This window comes from Nyctibius grandis, chromosome 1 (assembly GCF_013368605.1).
Source record: "Nyctibius grandis isolate bNycGra1 chromosome 1, bNycGra1.pri, whole genome shotgun sequence".
NCBI lineage: Eukaryota > Metazoa > Chordata > Aves > Nyctibiiformes > Nyctibiidae > Nyctibius > Nyctibius grandis.
Genome location: NC_090658.1, coordinates 95,165,411 through 95,192,112, shown reverse-complemented (window position 1 = coordinate 95,192,112; position 26,702 = coordinate 95,165,411). Strand labels below are relative to the sequence as shown.

Below are 26,702 nucleotides of genomic sequence, written 5' to 3'. Positions count from 1 at the left end.
ATATGTAGCTTGGTTCTTTGGGTTAAAATCAATAAATCACATACACTGAAAATAGTGCTGTCTGTGGAGATCTTTGTACCAGCTCCAGTGCCTCCTCTGAGAGGTGAGAGGCTTTTCAGAATATCTCAGGAGTCAAAAACAGAGAAAAGGTAACAAAGCAGGGGGGAGGACAGAGATGGTTGAAAGCAATTAGGAACATTCCCACTATTCAGGAACTCGACAAAAGTTTCTCGGAGCACAGCAAAACTCCCAGTAGGAACTGCTCTTTTCTACCTGGGAATGGATTTCTGAAAAGTTGAATAGCTCTGTAAAGGTGGCTTCTCAAGGTCAGAGGAACAAAAGATATCTCTAAGGAGAGCCCTGGTGTTCTGTCTTATCTTTACTTACCGTACTTTACGCTCTGGCACTGTCTTCCCAAAACACTGCATGACAATCCCAGAAAAGCAGCTCTGAAGACTATAGGAAGGACTTGCCTTTGGAGCTCTACTGACACATGCTGAATTCAGCATCTGAAAATAGCTTTTTTTTTTTTCCCCAGGCTAATTATCCATGAATTCTAAATTTAATCGCCATCAAATATTTTCAGATTCTCATTAGCTCTCCTTCAAAACAATTTAAATTAAAAATGAGCCTGAGCACATACCCCTGGGGCCTGGGCAGGTGTCCTCCTATAGAACTGGTTTAAGAATAACCTTCCTTGGTGATTTAAGCTGACCTAGATGGCTTTCTGCTGAAACAGGCACTCACATCATCCATTGTGGCATCTTGACTTTAAGGGAGTAAGCTTTACCTGAGGGCAGTACTTTCTACAGTGCTTCAAAGGTCCCCAAGAGAAATGTCTCACTGCGTGCTCTGACACAAATCACAGTTTTCTTCACAATCAGCCACTGTTTAAATGAAAAATCACAGTTTAAAAAAAAAATCAAACAAAAAATTCCCCAGTGAAAAGCCTTGTGTCTAGATCCAGAAGCACAGGACCTGAGGGCCAGAAGCACACAGAGGATCAGACAATCCAATAATTCAAAATCCGTACTTGTAAAATATTTGGCCTGAAAGATGGGTTCCTCAAAACCAGTATTTTAATCCCTCTAAATCTGGTTTATAGAACTACTGTCTTTGTTAATGATGCTTTAAATTTTGTCAACTTAAGCTATAAACTTTGTTTGTTCTGGTGGAACAGACACACAAAATCCCCTGTTCATTTAAATCAGAAACAGTATTGGGCCATTTGTATCTCTGTAGAACTGCTTCTGGAGAGATGCACAGGGAATTGGTTATTAAAAGGTAAACAGATTGATTTAGGATGCCAGTTGTTCTTTCTAGTTGAGTTTGGGTCAGAGTTAATGTAGCATATGGGGCTGATGTCCAGTTTCCAATTCACTTCATTGTTGCTCCTTATGCACTCGCGGCACACTTGGATGTCAGATAGGATGCCAGACTATGTTTAGAAATGATGGTGAAGAGGGTGTGTAAGGAATCCCGCTCTCACCCCTGCGAACAGTCAGCCACAGCAGCAGTCCAGGTTGCAGTCCTCCCCAGAGACTTCACAGGAATAGGCAGCATGTGATGCCCTTTTCACCTTTCTTGAGCCCCCTGATGCGGTCCAGGAGATCATGCTGTAGCTTTGTGTTGCCAGTCCCAGTAGATGCAGTTGGCAGGCAATGCATGTCATCCCCGAAGAGAAAGCATAACAGTATGCTCCTCCGTAGGCAGGAGCTGCAAAAGGAACACCACCTTTTTGTATAGGCTAGTGCTGTTCAGCCTTCAAACTGTGGATCCCTGTAGCTGTGTCGATTACTTCTAAGGGTTTCACATAAAAATACCTAAGAAAGGAAAGCTTGTTGCCAATAGGTTTCAACTCATTATACACAAACTAGAAAATATGTAGCGTATCCACTCAAAAAAAAAAAAAACAGCTGAGAATCACTGAGCTGGGACTCCTCTCAGGGCAGAAAAGCATTTCATTCTTTCATTACTTGAATGCAAAGAGAAGAAAAAGGTACTGCAACTTTCCTGACACTATTGAACTTTCTGAACTAGCGATCAATAGGGTTTCAGACAGCTTCCCTGCCAATCTGATCTTGCTGGGGAAGGAGGAAGAACTGCTGTTCCCACAGGCCTTTGACCCTACACTGAAGGTCACAAGCAGAGGAACTGAATCTGCTTTTCCCACCCCCACAGGATTCCCTGTCCCAGCCCAAGCTGCTCCCCTTCTGTGCTCTGCTCCTCTGCAATGGCTCTGGCTCTCTGCAGAGGAGAGGTAGAGGCATTGTCAGGCAGAGAACAAGGGAAGCATGGTCAGTTTGCAGCCCTTGCTCAGAACCTTGTGGAGCAGAGAGGCCTTGTAGATACTGCTGACCTATCTCTGACAGGGTAGGAGAGTGGCAAAGACAGGAAAAAGTCTGTGGAGAATAGGCATAAGGCTGTCTTTGCAGATACCAAAACCTCACAGCTCTGGTATCATTTGAAGTTCCATACCTTTGATACCACGGTGCTACTACGATATGTCCGTCACCCATCACTAAGGCCACATGTAGAAGATGTCACTGGTGAAATCATAGAACAGAACTTGAGGGATTAAATATTTGTTTTGAAAAAATAGTGAAATATCTTTGTCATTTTTTAATTTTGAGGCTACTCTGTGAGAAGACAGCACGTATGGATATAAGGTAAATAGTTTCTTGAGGTATGAAACAGATTTTCAGTAGCGTTACTATTAGGTGTATTAGAGCACTATCTAAGATCTCCATTTAAGAGACATACATGCATAAGGAAAGAAACATTTGCCAAGCAAGCATATGTGCAACAAAGACAAGGTAGATAAAAGTGCTGTTGCCTCCATGGTTTAGACTCTTTCATTTTAGTGAAACTCACTGTTCACTCCAACATTTTCATCAGTAGTGGTCCATCTTTCAGTGCTGTCCACAATAGCTGAGATTCCTCTTCTCTGCAAGTTAATTTGTGCCTTTTGTGCTCCCCTCAAAATCCTCTCAAGACAATCTCTAATCATTTTCTTTATCAAATGGCAAAACTAGTATTTAACTCATCCTATTATTGTCTTCTCTTAAGCAGCAGTACTCTCACTTGGTGTCTGTAGATTGATCTTCTCCCAGTTAACCTCCTCCCTCCACAATTGCTCCTGTAGCAGAGCTCTGAAGGTGCTTATTCATCTTCTCCATGACCCAGCACTCAGCAGAAACTTTGCAGTCTTATTCGCTTTATGCTTTTTGCCTGTAAATAAGCCATATTGGTAAATAAAAAATCATCTACTGTCTCTAGGTCAGTGACCAACAGATTTATTACCCATCCATAGATGTCTCTCATTTAACTCGAACTAAATTAATAGTCTGTTGCACTGACATTTCCTCTTAGTACTTTAAGACTTTAAGCTTAAGTGCAACATGTCCATAGCAAAATCCTGCCTTTCTTCCCATTACCTTTAGCTTTAGCACTGTAGGAAGTGCCACAAAGACTTATGATTAGGAATCACCTTAGATTTGACCTCTTTATACTTGTCTACCTTGCAGTTCTCTCTGCATAACACTTCTTCACAGCTGAAACTTATAACCCCATCACTCACTATCTCATTACTTGATTCCCACAACATTCTTTTCTCTGGCTTTGACAAATACCATCTTGCGTGACTTCTAGCCTGCCAGATGCAAAGTTAGTTTTCTTAACTCATTGTTTTGACTATGCCATTCTTCTCCTTCTATTCCGTAACAACAAACAAAAGCTACTCAGAGTGCTTTCAAGGGTTTGTGGCTGATCTATCCTCTCTCATTTAGTGTATTTTCACACTTAAAGGTCAAGTAAACAACCTTACCTCAGATTCCCCACCTATATATATTCATTTCAAATATCCAGCAATATCTGCAGCCAGATTGCTAGCAACTGAACATCAAAACCCAGCTTGCTTGCTTGGTCTTTTCTGCAGACCGAAGTGTGGAATCATCTTTTCCACCTCAACTACAAGCCATGTGATAGCAGACTGGCCAAGCCAAAGGCTGTGATGAGGATTATTATTGAATGATATGAATGCTTCAGTAGGCCAGTCAATAGTATGAACTTGCTGATCTAATCTCAAAAAAAACAACATAGTCCTGATATTTCCAGCTGTGGTACATATTTTCTTGTTGTTGTCCAAAGATGAGTCAGACATATTCTTACCTGAGGAGCCTACTTTGTACCGTGTGAGTGAGTGAGAGTTTCACCATTGACCTCAATAGGACGACAACGGATTTATACATTTAAAACTTGGTTTAGAATTAAAATCTATACCCTAGAACACTGTGAAAGAAGAGGCAGTCTTTCTGCTGGAATCAGGACTTCCTGACAGTGACAAGTCTTCTCTTGATGACACTTTTACTGACATTTTCTATTGTATTACATGTAATAGCCATCACATTCAACTCCTTGGGGTATAGAGGTCCAGACCTCTCTCAGGGCCAATAACCATCAGATTGTCCCACACTTTAAGTCTTCTCTTATATTTTGTCTTCGTTGGAAAAAATTCATCCCAGTCATCAGAACTCCATTTCCCTCCTTCAGCTATCAGTCTTCAATATTTTCCCTGGTTTAAGCACATGGCGTTTTTCCAGTGATACAAATCAAGCTTTCCATTAACTCAGTGGGATGAGCTGTTTCTCTAGCTGATAATTACAAAACCAAATGGTGAATGCAAAAAAAAAAGTTAAAATAATCTTACATTAGATGGAAAAAAATAAGAAAAGCAAGAGCTCAGCTGAAAGAGGTTTCCTTATTAATAGGCATAGTTTTAAATAAAAATAAAGTAAGGAAGTTTTAATTTAAGGACTGTACAAAGATAGAAAGAAAGGACCAGCCAGGGCTAAATGCAATCAAAGAGAGATAGGAAAAAAATAAACTATAAGTATTGATGCTAAAAAAAAAACAAACAAAATTGCATAAGCCATCTCTTGCTTGCACCTACTCAGAGTTTGATTCATGGGCAGAGGTGCATTGAGGCAAATGCTGTCACCTTTCCTGTCTGTATCATGCTCTTCTAGAACATGAATTCTTCACTGTAGATTTTTTTATCTTTCATAGATTTTCTATCGTAGTTTTTGAGGGCCAGTGTAGCAGCTAGCAAAATCTGAATGCTATAAACTCATTCCAAAGCAAGATGTTTTACTCACTGATAAAATATTTCCTCTTTTGGTTTTGGTGTGTGTCTGTAGTCTGGCTGCAACATGTTGTTGTTCAAGTAATTATTTTCAGATAACATCCTGAATGACTCTTTAAACTGTCATTTATTATTTTTTCTTTACCAAAAGATAGAAAATATCTTCTTTTTTATTTCTCTCAACCCTCATACTCTGCCCAGATTGTTACTAACACTTCTCTTCTATCAGTTAGAAGGGAAAGCCCTTTTGGCTTCTTTCTGTGGCTCAGGATTCATGAGTTTGGCTCTTCCTAAGAATGCACACTGTGCACCCAGTTGACAACAGGTGTGTGGCCATGAAGATTGTACAGTCAGGGGGATCTAAACATGATTCTGGCATAGCACTCTGTCGTCACTACTGATTACAAAAACTGGCACACCAGATCAACAACTTTTCAATGGATGGGCGATTGACCTTATAATACTGTGGCACTTAAAATCTTCGCTTGAAATTTGGTCCCCAGCTGGGCTGATCTCTGTGATAATGTACAGAAGAGGACTGGACACATCAAAAGATTTTGCAGTCATAATAAATAGAGTGTTGGAGAGAAATAAGACACACAGAGATCAAAGGTGACATTATGACTTTTAGAGTATTCCTCAAAGATGAGATCAGGTGCACAGTTAAGCCCAAATGCATCATTACCCCAAAGTCACAGGTTACTATCATGTCTGGTCTCAGTTAAATGCCAATAAGGAGCCCCCAGTTATACTCCCAGCTTTTTACTGCTGGTCAGAGAATTTCACTAGCCATCACTGGCCCCAAGACGACTTTTCTTATTCTCCTTAATCTCATGGTAGACTGCCATGCAACATCTACGGGGATTTATCCTACTGCTCTTTAGATAACAGAAACATAATGTACTGGATAACTCAGCACTTTTTCAAGGTGTCCAGTGCCCCAGTTTTAAGATTTGTAACAAACTGGGGTAAGGAATGCTTTGCTATATGTCAGATGTATTGCTAAATAAAATTACAGATTAAAAGAAAGGTACTTGAGAAACATAGGGTTTCAGTCATGGAATAAAGTTACAAAAGACAGAATGACAATGGTATCATTAAGATTGCACTTAACAATACATGTTCTCCCTGACTGAATTCAAACAGCATCTGTGCTCTACCTCGTTTTCTCTTAGATTTAGTTGGAAACCTACCTGCCACTATTGGGTTAAGACGGGAGGATTTTGTCAAGATGGCTTCTGCGTCTGCCACAGGCCTTCCTTCCCCACACTCACACCCAATTGGGCATGAAAGAGCACAGAACAAAAGCTGAGAAACCCTTTCTAACTCATCTCAATATAGAACATCTCATCTCTGGCAGAAAGCTTTCCTCCTCATTGCTTGTGAGAGATGCCACACAATAGTGAGGAACAATGAATTATTTTACTCTCTCCCCACCTCTACTCCCTAAGATTCCATGATAAAGATTGCCACTGTATCTCTCAATTAACGCATCCAGCCTGCCTGTTTAAAAAACATCTTAAAATACATATGTAAACAAATGAATACAGGAAATATTATAGGTACATTTTCTTTTTAGATCTATTAGTCTTATTCTGTATGAATAAAAATAAGTAACAATTGAAGTAATGCAGATCCAGCTGCATGCTTTTGTTTTCATGGATTTTCTTCTGGCATATCAAGTTTTATTAGCATTGCTGTGTACAGTATGATGGTTAATGTATATGCATGAAAAAGAAGGATCAATGGGTGAAAAGGCTTCCTTCTCTAGACTACCCTATTGAATAGGAGTACTCTCAGTGGTTTCATGATTCCCTAATGGTTTAGTCAAACACAGAAATCCTGGTGAAATATCTTTACTTACTGTCTAGACCAAGCGAAGAACTACACCAGCTCAAGCCCCCAAAGGAGAGTATCATTTCCAAAGCTAGAGGAAACAGATAACAGTTTTGCCAGGAAGTAAGAAGGGAGTCAGGACTCTTTCCTGGCTGAGTTTGGGATGAAGCAATTGATGGGAATGACAGGCGCTTGTCTAACTCCAAAGAGTTAGACCTGATTGCAAAGTCCAGATCCACGCCTGGAATACAAAGAAGAAGTGGGACCTGAGACTTCTGGGGTTTGACAAAAGGCAAGTAGATCCCAGCCCTCAGCAAGGCTGGTTGTGAGTCTCCTGGCTGAAACGTGCAGGGTAAGGAAGAGTGTTAAAGTTAATCGAACTGACAGGTCAAATACTGGAACGGGCATCCTAGAGTGGTGGTTGATGCCCCAAGCCTGACAGTGTTTAAGAGGCATTTGGACAATGCCCTTAATACAATGCTTTAACTTTTGGCCCTGAAGCAGTCAGGCAGTTGAACTAGATGATTGTTGTATGTCCCTTCCAACTGAAATATTCTATTCTATTCTGTTCTATTCTATTCTACTCTATTCTATTCTATTCTATTCTATTCTATTCAGGTAAGTAAGGAGCTATTTCCTTGAACTTTTGTACACATGCATTTTTGTAAAGCTTCTTCCACTCTGTTGTCTAATGTTGACATATGTATAAAAATATCTCTGTTTATTTTAACTTGACTTAAAGGGTTTTAAAGGTAACTCTTTAATGGCAACACATTTTTCCCTCCAGCTTTGACATTCCTCAAAATCAGGATTCCAGAGAACTTTAGGGATGGTTTGAGAGCTGGTAATGAAAAAAACGTAGTTAAGAAAGCCCTGTAGCATACAACAAGGTAGAAGAGAGCATGCACAGACCCCTGGAGTCCTGAGACAGCACGTGGCACTCACACCTCAAGATCAGTAGCAGTGCTATGCAGTTGTGAGCTAGAGGACTAGTGGACTGCTCTGCCTGGTAATGAAGCAGTCCCGAACTTTCCATCATGTTGTGCAGTAAAGATACGGATTTCTGCACAGGTTTGGATTCTGATATCACCTGTATTTTGCTGTTTCTCTGTCAGACTGTAGGTAAATCATGAGCTGCTCTCAGCATCATTTTGCACTGTATCCTGAAACACGGAAAAAGGCAGTTCATGGCAGAGAATTCACTTTGAGGCACACAGAAGAGGGATGTGATGGGAACTGAAAAGAGCACTGCGGTTCCTGAATTTTTAGGTCTGTCCTTCAACAGTCCAGAAAACAATAACAGCACCTGAAAACCAAAAGTATTAAAAATCCTGTTTGACATCGTCTATCACATTTTCTGCAACTGTGGATGGGGTGGGAGGCTGCAGTTGTCATCATTTTTGCTTCTGAAACACTAAGGGCCAAATCATGTGAGTACTCTGATGAATTCCTACTCCCTTGGAAATTGGTTCTCCTAGGACTGACACTAACATGTTCTGAAAAGTATAGGATGATAATAATTCTTATTTCCCCAAAGGAAGAAGACTGGTGTCATTGTCTTCCTTAACAGAGGGGATCTAAGGCACAGAGTTACTCAGGGACACTTAGCAGGTCAAAACCAACCCAGTCTTTCTTCTGCTCCCACATCCACTTGAGAGTCCCTCTTGGGCAGCATGCTGCTACAGGGGCCCAGAGCATCCGAGGCGTGGGGCAGTGCCCATGAGAAGGGTGCTGTGGCAGGTGACGTGGACTTGGTGCAGGGAAGGAGCACTGGGAAATACAGCTTGGGCAACCACTGGGGCTAGCAAAGCCTCAAGTCTCCTTGTGAAGGTGGTAAAACATGGGGAGAAGAATGAAAATTATTTTCCCTGGGGCAGGAGGTCTCAGCAGTTATCACAGAATCACAGAATCACAGAATCACAGAATGTTAGGGATTGGAAGGGACCTCGAAAGATCATCTAGTCCAATCCCCCTGCCGGGGCAGGATTCCCTAGACCATATCACACAGGAACGCGTCCAGGAGGGTTTTGAATGTCTCCAGAGAAGGAGACTCCACAACCTCTCTGGGCAGCCTGTTCCAGTGTTCGGTCACCCTCACCGTAAAGAAGTTTTTCCTCAAATTTAAGTGGAACCTCCTGTGCTCCAGCTTGCACCCATTGCCCCTTGTCCTGTCAAGGGATGTCACTGAGAAGAGCCTGGCTCCATCCTCATGACACTTGCCCTTTACATATTTATAAACATTAATGAGGTCACCCCTCAGTCTCCTCTTCTCCAAGCTAAAGAGACCCAGCTCCCTCAGCCTCTCCTCATAAGGGAGATGTTCCACTCTCTTAATCATCTTCGTGGCTCTGCGCTGGACTCTCTCTAGCAGTTCCCTGTCCTTCTTGAACTGAGGGGCCCAGAACTGGACACAATATTCCAGATGCGGCCTCACCAGGGCAGAGTAGAGGGGGAGGAGAACCTCTCTCGACCTGCTAACCACACCCCTTCTAATACACCCCACGATGCCATTGGCCTTCTTGGCCACAAGGGCACACTGCTGGCTCATGGTCATCCTGTTGTCCACTAGGACCCCCAGGTCCCTTTCCCCTACGCTGGTCTCCAACAGGTCTGCCCCCAACTTGTACTGGTACATGGGGTTGTTCTTGCCCCGATGCAGGACTCTACACTTGCCCTTGTTATATTTCATTAAATTTCTCCCCGCCCAACTCTCCAGCCTGTCCAGGTCTCTCTGAATGGCTGCGCAGCCTTCCGGTGCGTCAGCCACTCCTCCCAGTTTTGTGTCATCAGTGAACTTGCTGACAGTGCACTCTAATCCCTCATCCAAGTCATTAATGAATATATTGAATAGAACTGGTCCCAGAACCGACCCTTGCGAGACTCCGCTAGACACAGACCTCCAACTGGACTCTGTCCCATTCACCACTACTCTCTGGCTTCTTTCCTTCAGCCAGTTCACAATCCAATGTTGAGAGATTGCCTCACACTGAATTTCAGCATTTCAAGGAAAAAATTAAATTCATGAAACTTCTTCTAATATGCAGTGAGGATGGGAAAACAAGCTGTTAAGCTGTTCACAGAAGTCAGGCAATAAAAATGTATTTGTCTATCTATTGTTTCTTTTGATCAAAACATCATGAAATAAGAGTCCAGAGGCTCAAACACATGGCTGGCACTTAACTCAAGCTGTCCTTCAGATGGGCACCCTGCCCTGCCTCTGCCAGATGCTGACTAAATGAAGGAAAAAGCATTTTTTTCTACCTTCCTTATTCCTGGGCTTCTCGCCAAGTCCTTTCCCAAATCCCTGTGCCTCTCTCTTGGGAAATGGGAACGGGTCGCACCTCTTCCCCAGCAGCAATGTGAGCCACCTCAGGCACCCCTGCTGACCTGAGATGGGCTGCCATGGCGGGGGGCAGGAGAGCAACCCCCCCTGTCCCCTATCCTGCCCCCATCAGCGTTCACAGGGCTTTCCTAGCCTTGCGTGGGGCTGCCTGGCTCTATGGGCCAGATCCTGAACTCCAGCAGTGCTGCCCAAGGCCGTGTGGACTTAGCAAAGTGAGCTGGCTGGCCGAGGAGTCATGTCATCCCCTCCATGGTGTGCAATGTGTAGCCCAAGCACAGCTGATTGACATGGAGTTCACTCCTGAAAGTCCACAGCTTTCTGGCCAGAGAGCTGACTGACTTACGGCTGTAATATCACTGTCTACCGGCAGCCAGGGCTCTAAAATCATCCCCAAATAGTGAATCTTGGTCACTAATGGAGCACATGTTCCCTCAGTCAAAGGGAGTTGTATTGCCTTCACCGCCTCCAGCAGCCTTTCATGCATTACATGAAAGTAAAATTGCAGTAATCTCAGATATTAAAGGAAATCAATACTTGCCAACATGAACTGCACAACAGTACTGAAAACCTGTACTTTTTTGCTAATCTAGTGGATAAGAGAAAGTGAAGTCTTGAGCTAAATGACTCTTCTAGCCCTGAAAGTTTTCCTTGTGACTTAGAAGAGCTCCTGTTGATAAAGGCAGGTTCCTCAGATAAAGAGCTGCTGCCACATTCAGGCAATCTTTTAGAGAAGATATCATTTTCCTTGCCAATATCGTTGCTCCTTTTTGCTATTCCTTTCTCAGAATTTTCAGTTTTGTAAGTCATTTTTATAGGAATACGTGAGATATTTGGAAAGGGAAGAGCACGAAGCTTAGGTTTGAAAAAAGTGGGTTTGAAAACAAACTTTTCAAACAACTGAAGAGAACACTTAGGAATGTTTTAAAAGGATTAAAAATCTCCACTTTTTTCTTCTCAAACTAATCTTCAGCTATACAAACCCCAGTGTTCCTCCTCTGCTTAGGAACAACTGCTCCATTAAATGCAATGGGAAACACTGTGTCACTCTTTCTACTATCTTTTTAAATGATGGGTTTTAATTCTTATCTTTTAAGCAGGTGTATTGTCTCTAGCCAATTCAAGGATTTAATCCACGTACATTACTCAGACAAAAATCCCCTATGTAAAGCAAGTTGAAAGACTGTGAAGAACCTCATTCTATTAAATGAACTAGTAACCATGTAGCTTGGAAAAAAGACTGGTGGAATCCCTTTAGGACCTTACCTCCAGCCTGATTAAAGGAACTGAATTATATCTGCTGACAAAACTCTGAGAATACTTTGTGCACTGCAACTGAAGTGTGACTGAAACCTGTCAGTCAGGCAGAAATCAATTTACTGTTCCTAAAGCAAAATGTAAAACTCCCAGTACTACTAGCTCTTATTTAATTGAAATAAAAACTGCAGTTTAAAAGACTAGTTGGGCAAGAGTATCTTACAGGTTGTTGACATCCAACTGTTTTCTGTGGGAGCTGAGTTATAGCAGTGCCAATTCATGAACTAGTGAGAAGGTCTGTGATTTAATTAAAGACAGAAGACATAAAATCCTTCCTTCATAAATGAAAGCTAATGCCCTCTAATTGTGTATAGATGAGGAAGAATAGAGAGAAGTGTGCATGAGCCTTCTTTCTTTATAATACCCTGGAGTCTCCAGATCTGGGAAACTGCAGGATGATTATTTTTTCAAATATTCAGTTCTTCTGTACATGTAAAGACCCACTTAATAAGCCAGAGCATCAGGAACTGGGCCCTCAGTTTTCAAAGCAGTCTACCAGCTCCAGAAATCTCTTTCATTGGATGCCCACTCTGAAAGACCCAAGGTGATGCTTCCTTTGAATACAGTCTTTATTGTACTATTCGGTGTCCATTTTTAGCTGCAACTTAACACCTAATAGAGGAGTCATGGCCTGGAAACTGGCAAAATAGCCAAGGGTCTTAATTCCTCTCCGCCTAATGCAGAAGCAGGGCAGGGTGGGCTGGGGAATCAGCATTCCTCAGTACCACTAGAGACAAGAAAAGTGTCAGAAATGCTTCCACAGGATTTTCAGGCAAAATGCAATCAGACGGAGCAAAACTGCTTTTAGAAATGTGTTGTTTCCTGTAATAACAGATGTACTTTGGATGTGCCTGCTTTCCCTTGCCTTGCTGTTGAGTTGTCCTTGTATGGTACAAAGAGGAAGACTCAACCATCATCTCAGCTATCTTGGTAGTTAGAGTGGAGGATTGTTTGTGTCCAAAAGAGGCTTCAGACACACCGTGATGGTACTCTTTGTTTTCATGAATATTTTCTAGTTCTACTATATAACTTCGGAGGCAGGTTTGACCTTCTCATAGTATGCAGGATACAGGACACAGGAATTTACAAGGTGAAACTATGCTGTCTTCTGCCTTGTTTTCTACATGCAGTCTTTTGTCTGCTCTTTTGACTGTGGTTGTTTTCACAGAACAGTGTCCCCAATGTGTCTAAAAGAAGTATTTTTGTGATTTTATTGTGCATTCATAGGCGGGATTATTTTTTGCTGTGTTGCATTCTTTTGCCCTTCTCAGCACCACTCCTCTTTGCTCACTGAGTGTCCAGCCTCTCTAGTGAAATGTTGAATAGTGTATGTCTCATACACATCTCTGGGACTTGGCTGTTGTCCAAGAGGAGTACGGTGCCTCTCCCCAAGGTTTCTGTGAGGCTCCGAATCACAGACTTTAGAGATCACCTCTTACTTTTATTTGAAGACAAGGAAGTTATCGGTCTCTGGGTTTAGTTGTATGTAAATACACTGCTTAGAAGTGTATTTAAGCATGTGAGTACATTGCCCAGGCACCAATACCTGTTCAGTGCCTTACTGGTAATCTCACAAGGAACTAATGGCAGCTCCTGCTAAAATTTTAGCCAAAGGACAAGCATATAAATGAAAGAGACCGATTAACTTATCATGATGAGTCCTTCAATCATCTTTTCCTTTAGTGTTGAATTCATCAAAGTGCAGAAAGATTGCACAAAGCCACTTCAGATCTAGTTGTGTGATATGTAAGACTTAAACTTGGGATATGCAAGATCTAGCACTGACCTGACATGCAAGGACCATTATTCTTGAAGGTCCCAAAACAGAGAATAGCTCTGAAATACTCGTTTGTGAGCTGTTGAAGATTGCTTAGTGGCCATCTAAATAATCATGCGTTGCCTGTGGTGTCTACACATTCATCCAGCATGAAGACTTCATAAGGGATTTTTTTTTATGCTCTTGCTATATTTCGGTAGGTAGTTTCTGACATTCTAATTAGTTCAGCCAATATTAGACACTTAGTCTTCTGACATCTGGAACAGTGGCTGCCAGCTATTTCCCTTCTCATTTTTTCTTGAAAGAGATGAAAAGTTTGGTTACATGTTAAAAAGCTCATCTGCACCCCTACAAAGGAGCACAGACACAATGGCAGGTGGGGGAAGCCAAATAATACCCTCTCTCAGCTCCTCCCAGACCCATCATGGAGGGGCCAAAGGGCCATAAAAGGCCCATCTCCACAAGCCCAGAAGAGCACAGGGGCACAACAACAGGTCTAGGGGACACAAATTAAGGACTCAGAGGAAAGTACAGCCTGTTTGGGTCCTTCCCAGAGTTATTCCAGGGAAGCCTCAGCCCCTGTGTCCAGGCATGAAACCCATCACGATGAGTCAACAGGAGCACCTTCAGACTGGGGGAGATTACTGCCTAGGGGTATGGGACACATTATGAGATGCAAGGGAAGAGCATTTGGGGGTAGCACAAGACTTACATTGGGATGTTTAGTGGAGGAACCAAAGGTGGGGAAAGGGAGGGCTGGAGGTCATTTGAGGAACAAGTTTAGGAACAAATGACTTGATGGAGTGATAAAGGGATAAAAGGGGCTGGCCCTGTGTAAACAGGGGCTGGCTGGTATGGTTGCCTAGCCATACCCTGTGCCTGATCAGTGCAGTCTATTGAGTCTTCTTATTAAACACTGTTTCTAACTCTTTTCCTGGGTGAGGGTCTCTATTTTGTGTGCACGCGTGCAGCTGGAGGTCTAAGAGCCAGCAACTGCAGTGGGATTGTGGGTGGGAGGGGCTGTGTGTATGTAGTGCAAAAACTGGACAGACCAGCATGAGTGAGTGCGTGATCACTCGCAAAGATTAAGCCAGAGTAGCCGGAAAGTAGGGGAAGCGCCCTGGGAGCTGTGTGTGTGTGCACGCGTGTGCCTCTGAAGGTGAGACCACAGGAGGAGCTGGCTACCAGAGGCACATGGGGAGTCCCAGCCAGCTGCCAGAGAGCTCTGTGTGTGTGTATGTGTCTAGGAGTGAGGCATCATGGAAGAGCAAGAATCCAGAGTGAGCTGCTGGATGGACTGGGCATCCAAGGCCAGCTAGTGTGGCATCCTTAATGGGTATATGTGCGTGCATGTGTGTGTGAATATGTGTGTGCGTGTGTGTGTGTGCACTTGATGGTCTGTACCAGCAGCTGGAGTGGGGCTACAGCACTGGGGGGCTCATATGTTCAGGTGCCAGCAACTGTGGACACTGGGATCCAGTGTCTGAGCCCAGCTGCTGGAGGGATCCACCTTGTACATTATATGTATATATGTGTGTATATATATATATATATATATTTTCTTACTAGTGGACCTCCATCCTGATTAGCCAGAGGGGTGAGCACTATGAGACCTTTGGTGCTGTTTGTGTTGGTGTGAGCACTGAGTGTGTCTCTCTGTGTTGATCTGTGTGGCTGGCAATATGTATATATGTGTTGCACATGTCTATGCATGGACCTGGGAATACATGCTAAGCCTCACTACTGGTTGGACCTGGGGCACGGTGCTGTGCAGCCTCACCTCTACCAGGCTACTGGATTCAGCTCCCCTAACACAGTCCTCCCAGTAGCTGGATCCACAGCCACATGGCTGTGCTGTGCCAGAGCTGCCCTGAGCCAGGGCCACCCAGCCGCAGTGGCCCATGGGGGCCCATGGGGGCCCATGGGGCCACTGGGCATGCAGGTTCCTTCACCATCTCTTACCTATAAACTGTTCCTGAAGCTCTCCCAGCTCTTCACTCTTTGTCAGATCCTTTGAATCTTTCTGGACTCAACTAAATGCAGATTTTTGGTATGTGCCTTGTGGGTTAGAGAGACCCATCCCAGTACAACCTTAACACTGATGCTTTCCTTCTGCTGCCAAATACCTGGCTGCTTTGTATGTCTGCGCTGGTTTATGGTCCAGCTTATGTCATATCTGTGTCCTTCAATTACACAGAAGATTTTTCTAGGAACCGAGTTCAGGGAAGGACAGCCTTCTCCTGTAGATAGGAAACAGGAACCTTGCCTGCTTTTGCACTAATTCTCTTAAATGTACTGAGCCTAATATTCCTTTTGAAAGCGATGTTTCTCATCATTTCAGGGACCGGATTTTAGAGGGCTGGGTCCAAATGAGATTCATATTCTAAACAGAACGTGCAGGTAGAAAAGAGCACAAAGTAATTGAAATTTGAAATCTACAGGAAAAAAAAGAGAGAATTAATTTGGAAAGTGTGTGCCTTAATATAAAAGCAGGTATGAAAGTATTAATAAATGTTAATGTGATCATATCTGGGAATATCAAGATTTTTAGAAATTATATTACAAAACTAATATTAGGATGGTGGGACCCCTGAGGTATCTGGACAGAAAGAAATAATTAATTTAATTTCCAGTTCTCTGAATTCTGGAAATGTATTTGTTATTTTTGCCCCATTCTACCCTAAACATGTTCCTGAAATCTAATGTAACCTCATTAATGCTGAAAATTTCCAGATCTTGTTTTTTCCTGTTATTCTAGTTTTTGCATCGATTCTGTATAAGGAAAGAAATGCCGAAAAGGGGTTACTTTACATAATCATTCCCTGTTCCCATCTTTCCTATTTTTCTATGACCATTCAGCCCAAAAGACAGAACATATGACTACTCAGTGAAAGCCCTGCAGCCACGAACTCTGTCTGTTTTTGTAGCCTTCAAAGTATTATTTGTATAAAGACAATAAAAAAAGTCTTGCTCCTTTATAACGATGACTGCAAGGCATGTGATCTCTGAGAAGAACAGCAAAGATTTTCTTTCTCCAGCTCTTGAAAATGACTCAGTAAGAGATTTTGATCTCTATATCGTAACTTTGATATCCTGTGGATCTCCTCTTCGCCTCACCAACTGAGTTGCCTGTTATATTACATCTTTCAAGCTTAATATGTGATTGACTAAAAAGCTTCATTTTCTGCTTGCTTTTCTATATGATCATTCTAAGCTTAAATATTTCATGCTCATTATTTTTATCAGCCAGACTCATTGCTGTAGGTGAGTTCACTTAAACTGCGTCTGTGTTTCGGTTTAGATACTAAATATTGGAATATGTAAAAAAACTCTTAATATGAACTACAAACCTTTCTGGCCTGATGTAGAGAGGTTTTTAAGGATATATTTCAAATATGTGTGGTGTCCCTAAAGACAAAAAGGTTGCTAACACACAAAACGAAGTTACAATCTACTTTATTGAATAAACACGCACCTGTAATTTTTCTACATGTCTCTGGGTATGATTCTTCTCCCTGAAGCTGTTTGCTCACCTGCCTGCTGGGGTCCCAAGTCCCAGGAGTAGTAGCCTTGGTTTTTTTTCCTTACACCCAGGTCAAGGCTTGGAGATTTTGGACAACTTCCTTGTCCTCTTTCTTTGCTACAGGCTCTCTTTGGTGGAGAAACCTTTTCTTCAATCTCTGCTACATGTCAATTTGAATGGGATATCACCATTTGAATCACAGAATCACAGAATGTTAGGGATTGGAAGGGACCTCGAAAGATCATCTAGTCCAATCCCCCTGCCGGAGCAGGATTCCCTAGACCTTATCACACAGGAACGCGTCCAGGAGGGTTTTGAATGTCTCCAGAGAAGGAGACTCCACAACCTCTCTGGGCAGCCTGTTCCAGTGTTCGGTCACCCTCACCGTAAAGAAGTTTTTCCTCATATTTATGTGGAACCTCCTGTGTTCCAGCTTGCACCCATTGCCCCTTGTCCTGTCAAGGGATGTCACTGAGAAGAGCCTGGCTTCATCCTCATGACACTTGCCCTTTACATAGTTATAAACATTAATGAGGTCACCCCTCAGTCTCCTCTTCTCTAAGCTAAAGAGACCCAGCTCCCTCAGCCTCTCCTCATAAGGGAGATGTTCCACTCCCTTAATCATCTTCGTGGCTCTGCGCTGGACTCTCTCTAGCAGTTCCCTGTCCTTCTTGAACTGAGGGGCCCAGAACTGGACACAATATTCCAGATGCGGCCTCACCAGGGCAGAGTAGAGGGGGAGGAGAACCTCTCTTGACCTGCTAACCACACCCCTTCTAATACAACCCAGGATGCCATTGGCCTTCTTGGCCACAAGGGCACACTGCTGGCTCATGGTCATCCTGTTGCCCACTAGGACCCCCAGGTCCCTTTCCCCTACGCTGGTCTCCAACAGGTCTGCCCCCAACTTGTACTGGTACATGGGGTTGTTCTTGCCCCGATGCAGGACTCTACACTTGCCCTTGTTATATTTCATTAAATTTCTCCCCGCCCAACTCTCTAGCCTGTCCAGGTCTCTCTGAATGGCTGCGCAGCCTTCTGTTGTGTCAGCCACTCCTCCCAGTTTTGTGTCATCAGCGAACTTGCTGACAGTGCACTCTATTCCCTCATCCAAGTCATTAATGAATATATTGAATAGAACTGGTCCCAGTACCGACCCTTGAGGGACTCCGCTAGACACAGGCCTCCAACTGGACTCTGTCCCATTCACCACCACTCTCTGGCTTCTTTCCTTCAGCCAGTTCACAATCCACCTCACTACCCGATCATCCAGACCACACTTCCTCAGTTTAGCTGCGAGGATGCTGTGGGAGAATACAGACTTGCTCTCAGCCACACTGCTCAGCCTTATTTGCTGCTGCAAATCACAGAATCACAGAATCACAGTATCAATCAGGTTGGAAGAGACCTCTGGGATCATCGAGTCCAACCATTGCCCTGACACCACCATGTCAACTAGACTATGGCACTAAGTGCCATGTCCATTCTTTTCTTAAACACATCCAGATATGGTGACTCCACCACCTCCCTGGGCAGCCCCTTCCAATGTCTAATGACCCTTTCTGAGAAGAAATGCTTCCTAATGTCCAACCTGAACCTCCCCTGGCGAAGCTTGAGGCTGTGTCCTCTTGTCCTATCGCTAGTTGCCTGGGAGAAGAGGCCGACTCCCACTCCGCTACAACCTCCCTTCACGTAGTTGTAGACTGCAATAAGGTCACCTCTGAGCCTCCTCTTCTCCAGACTAAACAACCCCAGCTCCTTCAGCCGTTCCTCATAGGTCAGACCCTCCAGACCCTCCACCAGCTTGCTCGCCCTCCTCTGGACTCACTCCAACACCTCAACATCTTTCTTGAAGTGCGGGGCCCAGAACTGGACACAGTATTCAAGGTGCGGCCTCACCAGTGCCGAGTACAGAGGGACGATCACTTCCCTAGACCGGCTCGCTACACTATTCCTAATAGAGGTCAGGATGCCATTGGCCTTCTTGGCCACCTGGGCACACTACTGGCTCATGTTTAGCTGGCTGTCGATCAGCACCCCCAGGTCTCTTTCCGCCGGGCCGCTTTTTAACCACTCTTCCCCCAGCCTGTAGCGCTGGGCAGCCAGTTTGTCTAGGAGGATGCTGTGGGAGACAGTGTCGAATGCCTTACTGAAGTCTAGATAGACTACATCCATTGCCCTGCCCTCATCTACTAAGCGGATCACTTTGTCATAGAAGGAGATCGCGTTGGTCAAGCAGGACCTGCCTTTCATGAATCCATGTTGGCTGGCCCCGATGCCCCGATTGTCCTGCATGTGCCATGTAATGGCACTCAGGATGATCTGTTCCATCACCTTGCCTGGCACCGAGGTCAGGCTGACAGGCCTATAGTTCCCTGGATCATCCTTCCGACCCTTCTTGTAGATGGGCGTTACATTTGCTAATTTCCAGTCAGCTGGAACTTCTCCAGTTAACCAGGACTGACGTTACATATTACAGAGTGGTTTGGCAAGTTCATTTGCCAGTTCCTTCATTACTCTGGGTTGAATCCCCAGATTCTCCAGTGTTACTACTACTTGTTTTTTTTCACTTTATTCCCTAAAATAATAGCTTTAGACTGACCTGGATTTTCAGGTAAAAGTGCTTACTTCTGACAATATCCAGTCCTTGACCAAGACAGCATGGGAGCACCAGCTGTGAATCAGAAAGCCATGGGAGTGCTCTGCTAATTGAAGGCAGATTGGTTTTTTTGCAGGCAGGGACAGAGGAGGTTGGAAATCGGCTGCTCCAAATGCAGTATTGACTGTCATCTCTACTCTACGTGGCTCTCCTGGAGGCTGAAGGCCAGGCCAGCTTCCTCAAATGCTGTGGTAGTGAATATGGTGTAAATGTCCAGAGAATCAGTTGAAATCCCTTTTGTCCCATGGACCCTTGGCATATTAGTCAAGGCAGTTTCTTTTCCTTATGCATGCAGAAGAGATGGAACTTTGTAGGCAGCTGTATGAAGGTTCATTGCAAGGGATTTCCCCTCTTAATTTCTATATTCTGCATCTGTGTTTTATTAATTGGAAGACTAAGAAATGCCTCTTAAGAAAAAATGAGGAATACTAGGAAAATAGTGCAGCTATGGGGCTGCAAACAGCTGCTCCTACAACTGCAGCTTTTCTTGAACATATAAGCAAGGGCATATCCCTTACCATGAAACGTGGGAAGCATGAGGTTTGCAAATGTGTGATCAACTTCAAACCTCAGTGCCCAGCAGAGATTTGTCTCAACAACATCATTTGACAATGTTTGAACCCAATGCAACAGATGATAGATAAATAGATAAGAGAAAGGCATGCTGCTTTTGTAATGAAAGACTGAATCAGCATGGGCTTAAACACCTTTGGAGTTTACCTGCAGGGTCCTGAAGAGGTTCCCAGGACAAAATAATGCTAAGAGGCAGGGTCCTCTGAGCCCCTTCCACAGGAGTACAGACATGGGGTGTATAGAAAGGACAGCCTCTCCTAATGAAAATTTCAGATGCTGCATCCTTCCAGAGGCAGAGCGCAAGTGACCAGGCACAGCAAGGGAGTGGAGAGGCAGGAGAGCAACATCCTCAGACCTCTCCAGAGTCAAAATTTTACTGCTGCATCCCTGAACCCTAACATCTTTTAAAAGCTAGGTTCATCCAGGACACTCTCCACCAGTCATAAAGAAGGAAATAGCTCACACAGGCCACCCTTCCTGTCCTAAAACACACTACATCAATCTTGGAATGTTTTACGTATTTGTATTTCCCAGCACTGAGTGATGTTTGCCCTGCATTTCTTCTCTTTCACTGCAAACAGATGCGTGTCCTCACTCAACCCGGGAACGGTTTTCTGAACTGGATGAGGCTGCTCAGCTAGTGCAAGACCTTTAACTAGCAGGTATCTCAGCAGGGCTCCAGTCAGCTGCTTCTCCTTTGGCCCCAAAAGCACAGCTTTCACATTGACTGTCTTCCCAACAGCGACTGTGGTTATCTGAAATGCTTGCTCGTGCATAAAGTTCAGAACCTCAGCATAAACTTGGAAGGATAATTTCTTGATGAATTAGCTTCACTGCTTCTCAGCAAAACCCTCACATCACAACAGGGAGCCAGGAGTATTTGCTGCCAGTTGCTGAAGATGGAGGTATACTCCAGCAGTGTGAGAACCGGGAAAGTCCAACTGCTGAACCTCGTGCTCTCCAAGTCACGTAACTTCGTAAAACTGACAGAAGACTCAACTCTCTGTGGAAATGCTGAAAATATTAATTTTACAGTCTCATTTTCCATTTTTTAGACATGTAAGAAGCCTAGTGATTTCACTGAGAAGTTGGGGTAAACAAAATTCGTTCTACAAGATTGGAAAATGACAAATGAGAATAGGTTAAGAATTGTTTGATGCTATTCTGCTTGCTTTTTTTCACCCCATGTATGCAAAAAAATTAAATTTAAAAGTAATAGAAGCACTTCAATCAAAAAAGCTAGTGTTTTAGAACATTCCTCTAATCACATTTGTCTTTAATAATTTAAAAGGGTACTTTCTAGAAGCATAGTATAGTAGTTCTCTTTTTTAGAGGTATGCAATTCTGAGGCAAGTCTTCTGGATTTCTTCAAATTACTGAAAATGTTTATTTTTCCACTTTCATTTGTATCTTGTATACTCCTTTCCTGCCCATGACCACATCTTCCTCTTTACAGTTAATGGGAGTTTCAAAGGCACAGAGTCAGGTTCTTTCTTTACTCTTCAATTAGGTAAATAAATCCTTATTACCTGAATGACTCTCTGAAGAACAACAGGTAGATAAATCATGTAAGATTTTTAACAGCCCCCATCTAGAATACATACATACAGTTTTAAAAGAACACTGATTACAGTATCCACCAAGTGCTAAAATAAGTTTTGTTTGCTTTTAATGGAAGAAAAATATTTGTAAAAAAAACACCTAAAATTTTAATCTGGGATTATATGAAAACAGTAAGAATTATACCTAACAGTATTAGTTAGGAGGAAAGCAAAGCTGCCTGTTAAAAATCTGACCACTGATAGAAGCTTACAATTTCAGCCTTCATCAATTGATTTCTTGAGTGACTCATCAAATCAGCATTACCTAAAAAGTCAATATTGAGAAACCAGGTAAACCAATAAATGCTCCTTTCAGTCGCACAATTGCTACCAAAGAATACTTGAGAACACAGTAAAGCATTTTATTGTTTATGCTCATTTTCATTTACACATAGAAGGAACAATCAATGCAGTTCTATCACAGCAGGTGGACCATATCCTGAAACTCTTAACTTTGACTGCTGAGTATGTGTAGACCTGTCTTAAGGTCTGATCAGGAAAATAAAAGAAAAAATAGGGGGTAAGTAGGGAGGAGAGTAATTTCACTAACATCAGTTAATTCATGATTCATGGGTATTTATTTTGCAGGTGATATAGCTCTTCTGAAAGAGCAAACTGCTTCACTTCTTTACAAAATACACTAAATAATGTAATTACTTAGAGAACTCTAAATTTCACAGTGGTTCATGCGGTAAGGGTGTGCAACTGACACAAAATGGAAAACATGGTTACAACATCAAACTGCTACTTCTATTCCTATCTGGTTTATGGAAAAGGTCGTTGGACTTCTTGTTTTCTGCTCTTGAGTTATAGAGTAGAAGCAAGAAGTATTTACTTTATAAAGGCAACTATGAGGACAGACTATGGACATGCAGTGCAGTTGAACAGGTCTACAACTCTTGTTTCTACAGCATTTGCATTTGCTATTGTTTTGAAATACAAATACAACTTTTGCACACTGTCACTTCTCACACATGTTCAGCTGAAGGAGTCATTTACAGAATTTACTGCGATGCTCCTATTTTAAATGCTGCTTTTTTTGTCCTCTTGGCCTCACAAGTGAAGGGAGCAACTCTTTCCACTGAAAGAAAGAAATTACAGGTGTGCAGAAGTACAACTATGCTACCAACACAGACAGAGACAACTGTGCTCTTGTGCACACCCTTACAACCGGCCGGAGAACAAATTAAGAAGTTAAGCCTGCAAAATAAATGGAGTTTACTCTCAAACTTTTTCTTCAGTCCAGATGAATTATAGACCTTGATTCGAGGCTACCCTCCTTTTTTTTTTTTTTTTTTTTTTGCAACTGATCTGCGTGACTATTGGAACAGCATCTCTGCCAGAGTCATTACACTGAAACGCAGAGCTGAGCAGTTTGGTGGCAGTATGTATTGACGTTTTTGCAGCATCATGAGTCTGGCAACTGGGCTTGGGGAAGTTTCAAGCAGTGGGTCTTTACAATAGCAACTTGATTCTGCAGACAAAAAGCAAAAGATTGGCAGAATTATTAAAGCATCACAATAAAGGCAAGTGTGTATTCTGCAGAACGTGGCGCTGACTTCAGCTGGCAGCCACTTTGGTCAGAGGCACAGCAAGGCACAGGTTTCCCGCGTGTGAAGAGAACCATAAAGGTGTCGAGCCTTTCACAGGGGCTAAAAGGCAGGTTTCCTTCCTACTCCCAGCCGGCTCCACTCCCAGCAGGAGCAGCCGGAGCCGTAAGGAGGCCAGAAAGTAGGCTGAACTTTACAAGCAGCCTTACTCTGGGGCCTGTCCTATCTTCCTTGCTTTCCAAAAAACACAGCCCGACGCTGGCACCGGGACTGTATCCGACTCCCTGCCAGCGGGGTTGCATCCCCGGCTGCCTAGAGATGCCTCCAGCTGCAGGCGGGGGCCGGGAGGCGGCACCAGGGAACCGGGGGGAGAAGGGGGCGGGGGGGGGGGGGGTTGCCCAGCCCTGCCGCTCCCCGGGGAGCTCGACAGCCGGGTTGGCAAGCAAATGCCGTTTAGCACTAATTGATCTCAACACAGGCATTAGCATACGAAATGGCGGCAGATTGGTTTAATCGGTGAAATAAAGAGTAGATTGCCGTGAGTCACTCCCTGCGAGCTGGGGGGGGGGCCGGGGGGTGACACACACACACACACACACACACACAGGGAAATGTCAGGAGCGCGCAGCACCGCCGCCGTGCGCCGCCGCTTGCAAAGGGGCTGAACACCAGCCAGGGCAGCGCCGTGCCGTCCCGACCCACGGCTCGTCTCGGCATGGCACGGCTCGGCACGGAGCCTTGCACGGCGCTCCCGCCTCCCGCCCGCGGGGCTCGCCCCCACTCCTCCGAGCGGGCTGAAAACCAGCCGGTCCTTCCCGAGACGGGATGGAAAAGCTATTTGTGGGGCCGTATCTCCTCCCCCCGTTCCCGATGTCCCCCCTAGCCCCGGCCTTCCCGCCCCGAGCATCGCCGCTCGCCGTGGCGGGGGCGCGGGGAGCGCACCTACCTGTGGCGTCGGGCTGGGGCGTGCATGGGGGCAGCCCCGGAGAACACATCGCCTTCAAAATTTTCAGCTTGTGCATCGGAAACGTATGAGTTTGTGGAAAGCTTGTTTGAAGTCTTCGTTAGACATAGTATAGATGATGGGGTTGATGAGGGAGTTGAGATATCCAAGCCACGTGAAAAAGTCAAAGATGGCCATGTGGAACCAGCAAGCGTCCTTGCAAATCGGCAACACCAGGCTGATGATGAAAAACGGCAGCCAACAGACGATGAAGGCTCCTAAAATAATCCCTAAAGTCTTTGTAGCTTTCCGCTCTCTAGCGGCCGTAAGCTTCTTTTTTTCCAGCAGGGCATCCGAAACCTTCACCTTCACCTGGTTCATGTACACTGGAGAGCCCGTTTCGCTGGATCCCTCCGGGGCCTTGGAGTTTATGGACGTGACGGAGGAGGACGACCCCGGGGAATCTGTGATTAACTGAGCCCGCGTTAGTCTTTTACCTGCTTTCTTTGGCGTCTGCTTCAAAATCCGCGATCTGGCTTCCACGTAGATCCTCCCGTAGAGGGCTATCAGCAGCAGAGTGGGGAAGTAGAAGGCTCCCACCGTGGAGTACACGGTGTAAAGGACGTGGTCCGTGTTCACCACACAGTGAGAGGCTTCCTCGGCCTTCGCCTGCCGCCAAAACAAAGGGGGCATGGAGATGCAGATGGAGAAGACCCACACCAGAGCGATCATGCCCGCTGCCCGCTTGGGAGTCCGTTTCGTGGAGTACTCGACGGCGTCGGTGATTGCCCAGTAGCGGTCCAGAGCGATGACACAGAGGTGCAGGATGGACGCCGTGCAACAGGTGATGTCCGAGGACAGCCAGATATCGCAGACGATCTGGCCCAGCGTCCACTTGCCGGTCACAGTGTACATGGTGCTGATGGGCATGACGAGGATGGAGACGAGGAGGTCGGTGACGGCCAGCGAGGCGATGAGATAGTTAGCCGGCGTGTGGAGTTTCCTTGTCTGGTAGACCGTGGCGATGACAAAGGCGTTAGAGAGCACCGTGGCCAGGGTGACGAGCGCCAGGACGACGGCGAGCACGATCTTCCAGGAGAGGGGGGTGGAATCTTGGTAGATCACTTCCTCGGCGGTGCAGTTTCGGCCGTGGTAAGAGTCGTTGGCGGGGAGCAGCGGCACCTGGCAGGGGCCGGCCGGCTCCATCCCTCCGCGGCCGCCGCCCCTGAAGACGGCGGGGCTCGGCGCGGCGCGGCGGGGCCGCTACCCCGGCAGGAGCCCGTCGGCGCCGGGGGAGGGCTGCAGCATCCCCGCGCCGGCACCACCTCCCTCCCGCCCGCCCTTCCGGGAGCACCGAGCGGGCTCCGCGGAGCCTCACTCCCCGCGGGCGAGGGAGCAGGGCAAACTGGGGGCCAGCCGTGCCCTCTCGCCCCGCCAGCTCATTGCCCCGCCGCCTCCCCGCGGAGCACGGCGAGCCCCGGGCATGGGGCTCCCGCCCCGGCCGCCCCTAGGCGCAGCCCCGCCGCCCGCGGCTCCGCACCGCGTCTCGACGGGCGCAGCGGCAGCGGCGGCGCCGCATGCCCACGGGCGGCTGCCTTGCCCCCGGGCCTACGGGCGCGACGGCGCGACCGCGGGGGCTGCGAGGGCAGCGGAGCCGCCCCGCCGGACCCTGCCTTCACACGCGGCCCGCCGCAGCAAGTTTGCCACCGCGGGTGCGGGAGGAGCAGGAGGAAGATGAGGAAGAGGAGGGTCCGCGGGAGGCAGGGGGAGAGACCACCTCCCATGGCGCCCCGCCGCGGGCCATGCTGTCGGGGCCCGGCCTCGGCCCAGCGCCGGCAGCCGCGAGCAGCGGCCGGTGTGAAGGAACCGCGAGCAGCCGCCGCCCCTTATATAGCGGGCGACGCGGCGCGGCGCGGCTCCGCCGGCACCAAGCAACCGGTGCCGCTCCCGGGCGGGCTGCCCGCCTGCCCGCGGAGGAGGAGCCGCCTCCTTCCCTCCGCCCTCCCTCCCGCACCCCCCGCCGTCCGACGGGGGTGGCTCGGCTCGCCCTGGCCCCGCGCACCGCCCTACCGCCGTCCCCCCGCCCCTGCCCCCGCAGCCGTCGGGGGGAGCGTGGGCTCGCCCCAGCCCCGCCGCAGCGCAGCTGGAGAGCAGTCACCCCTCCGCAGCCCGACGGGCGGTGCCACGGCGCTGGGGGATGCGGATCCCTCCTGGCCCTTCGTCTGGACCCATCCCTCCTTCCACCGTGCCCGCCGCGCCGCGGGGCTGGGCGATGCCTGGCTCCCCACGGAGCCCTCCGGCCGTGCGGGGGTGGCTGCCCCGCCGCCCTCTCCGACGCCGGCGTTGCAGGTGCCGCTCGGTGCCGGAGCTCAGCGTGCGGGGAAGGGCAGGGGCGCAGCCGGAGCGGGCGGGCAGCTCGGGTCCGCCCGCCCTGCTCGGC

At 46.1% G+C, this 26,702-nt stretch overlaps 1 protein-coding gene across 2 annotated transcripts; it reads right to left on the bottom strand.

Annotated features, from left to right (window-relative positions):
• Nucleotides 1–826: 826 nt before the first annotated feature.
• On the bottom strand, nucleotides 827–25,468 carry HTR1B (5-hydroxytryptamine receptor 1B). 2 transcript variants are annotated; one of them, XM_068408686.1, is made up of 2 exons: nucleotides 24,266–25,468; nucleotides 827–887 (listed from the first exon to the last, which is right to left on the bottom strand). In XM_068408686.1, exon 1 carries the CDS (start codon nucleotides 25,466–25,468, stop codon nucleotides 24,329–24,331), a length of 1,140 nt encoding a protein of 379 aa, XP_068264787.1. In that variant the 3' UTR covers nucleotides 827–887; nucleotides 24,266–24,328. The 2 variants fall into 2 exon arrangements, with proteins under 2 accessions (XP_068264787.1, XP_068264778.1); XM_068408677.1 differs by lacking the exon at nucleotides 827–887 and adding an exon at nucleotides 22,728–23,243.
• Nucleotides 25,469–26,702: the final 1,234 nt, after the last annotated feature.

Excerpts from the sequence above, each read along its gene's own strand:
- HTR1B (XM_068408686.1), bottom strand. The coding sequence starts at position 25,468 with ATGGAGCCGGCCGGCCCCTGCCAGGTGCCGCTGCTCCCCGCCAACGAC.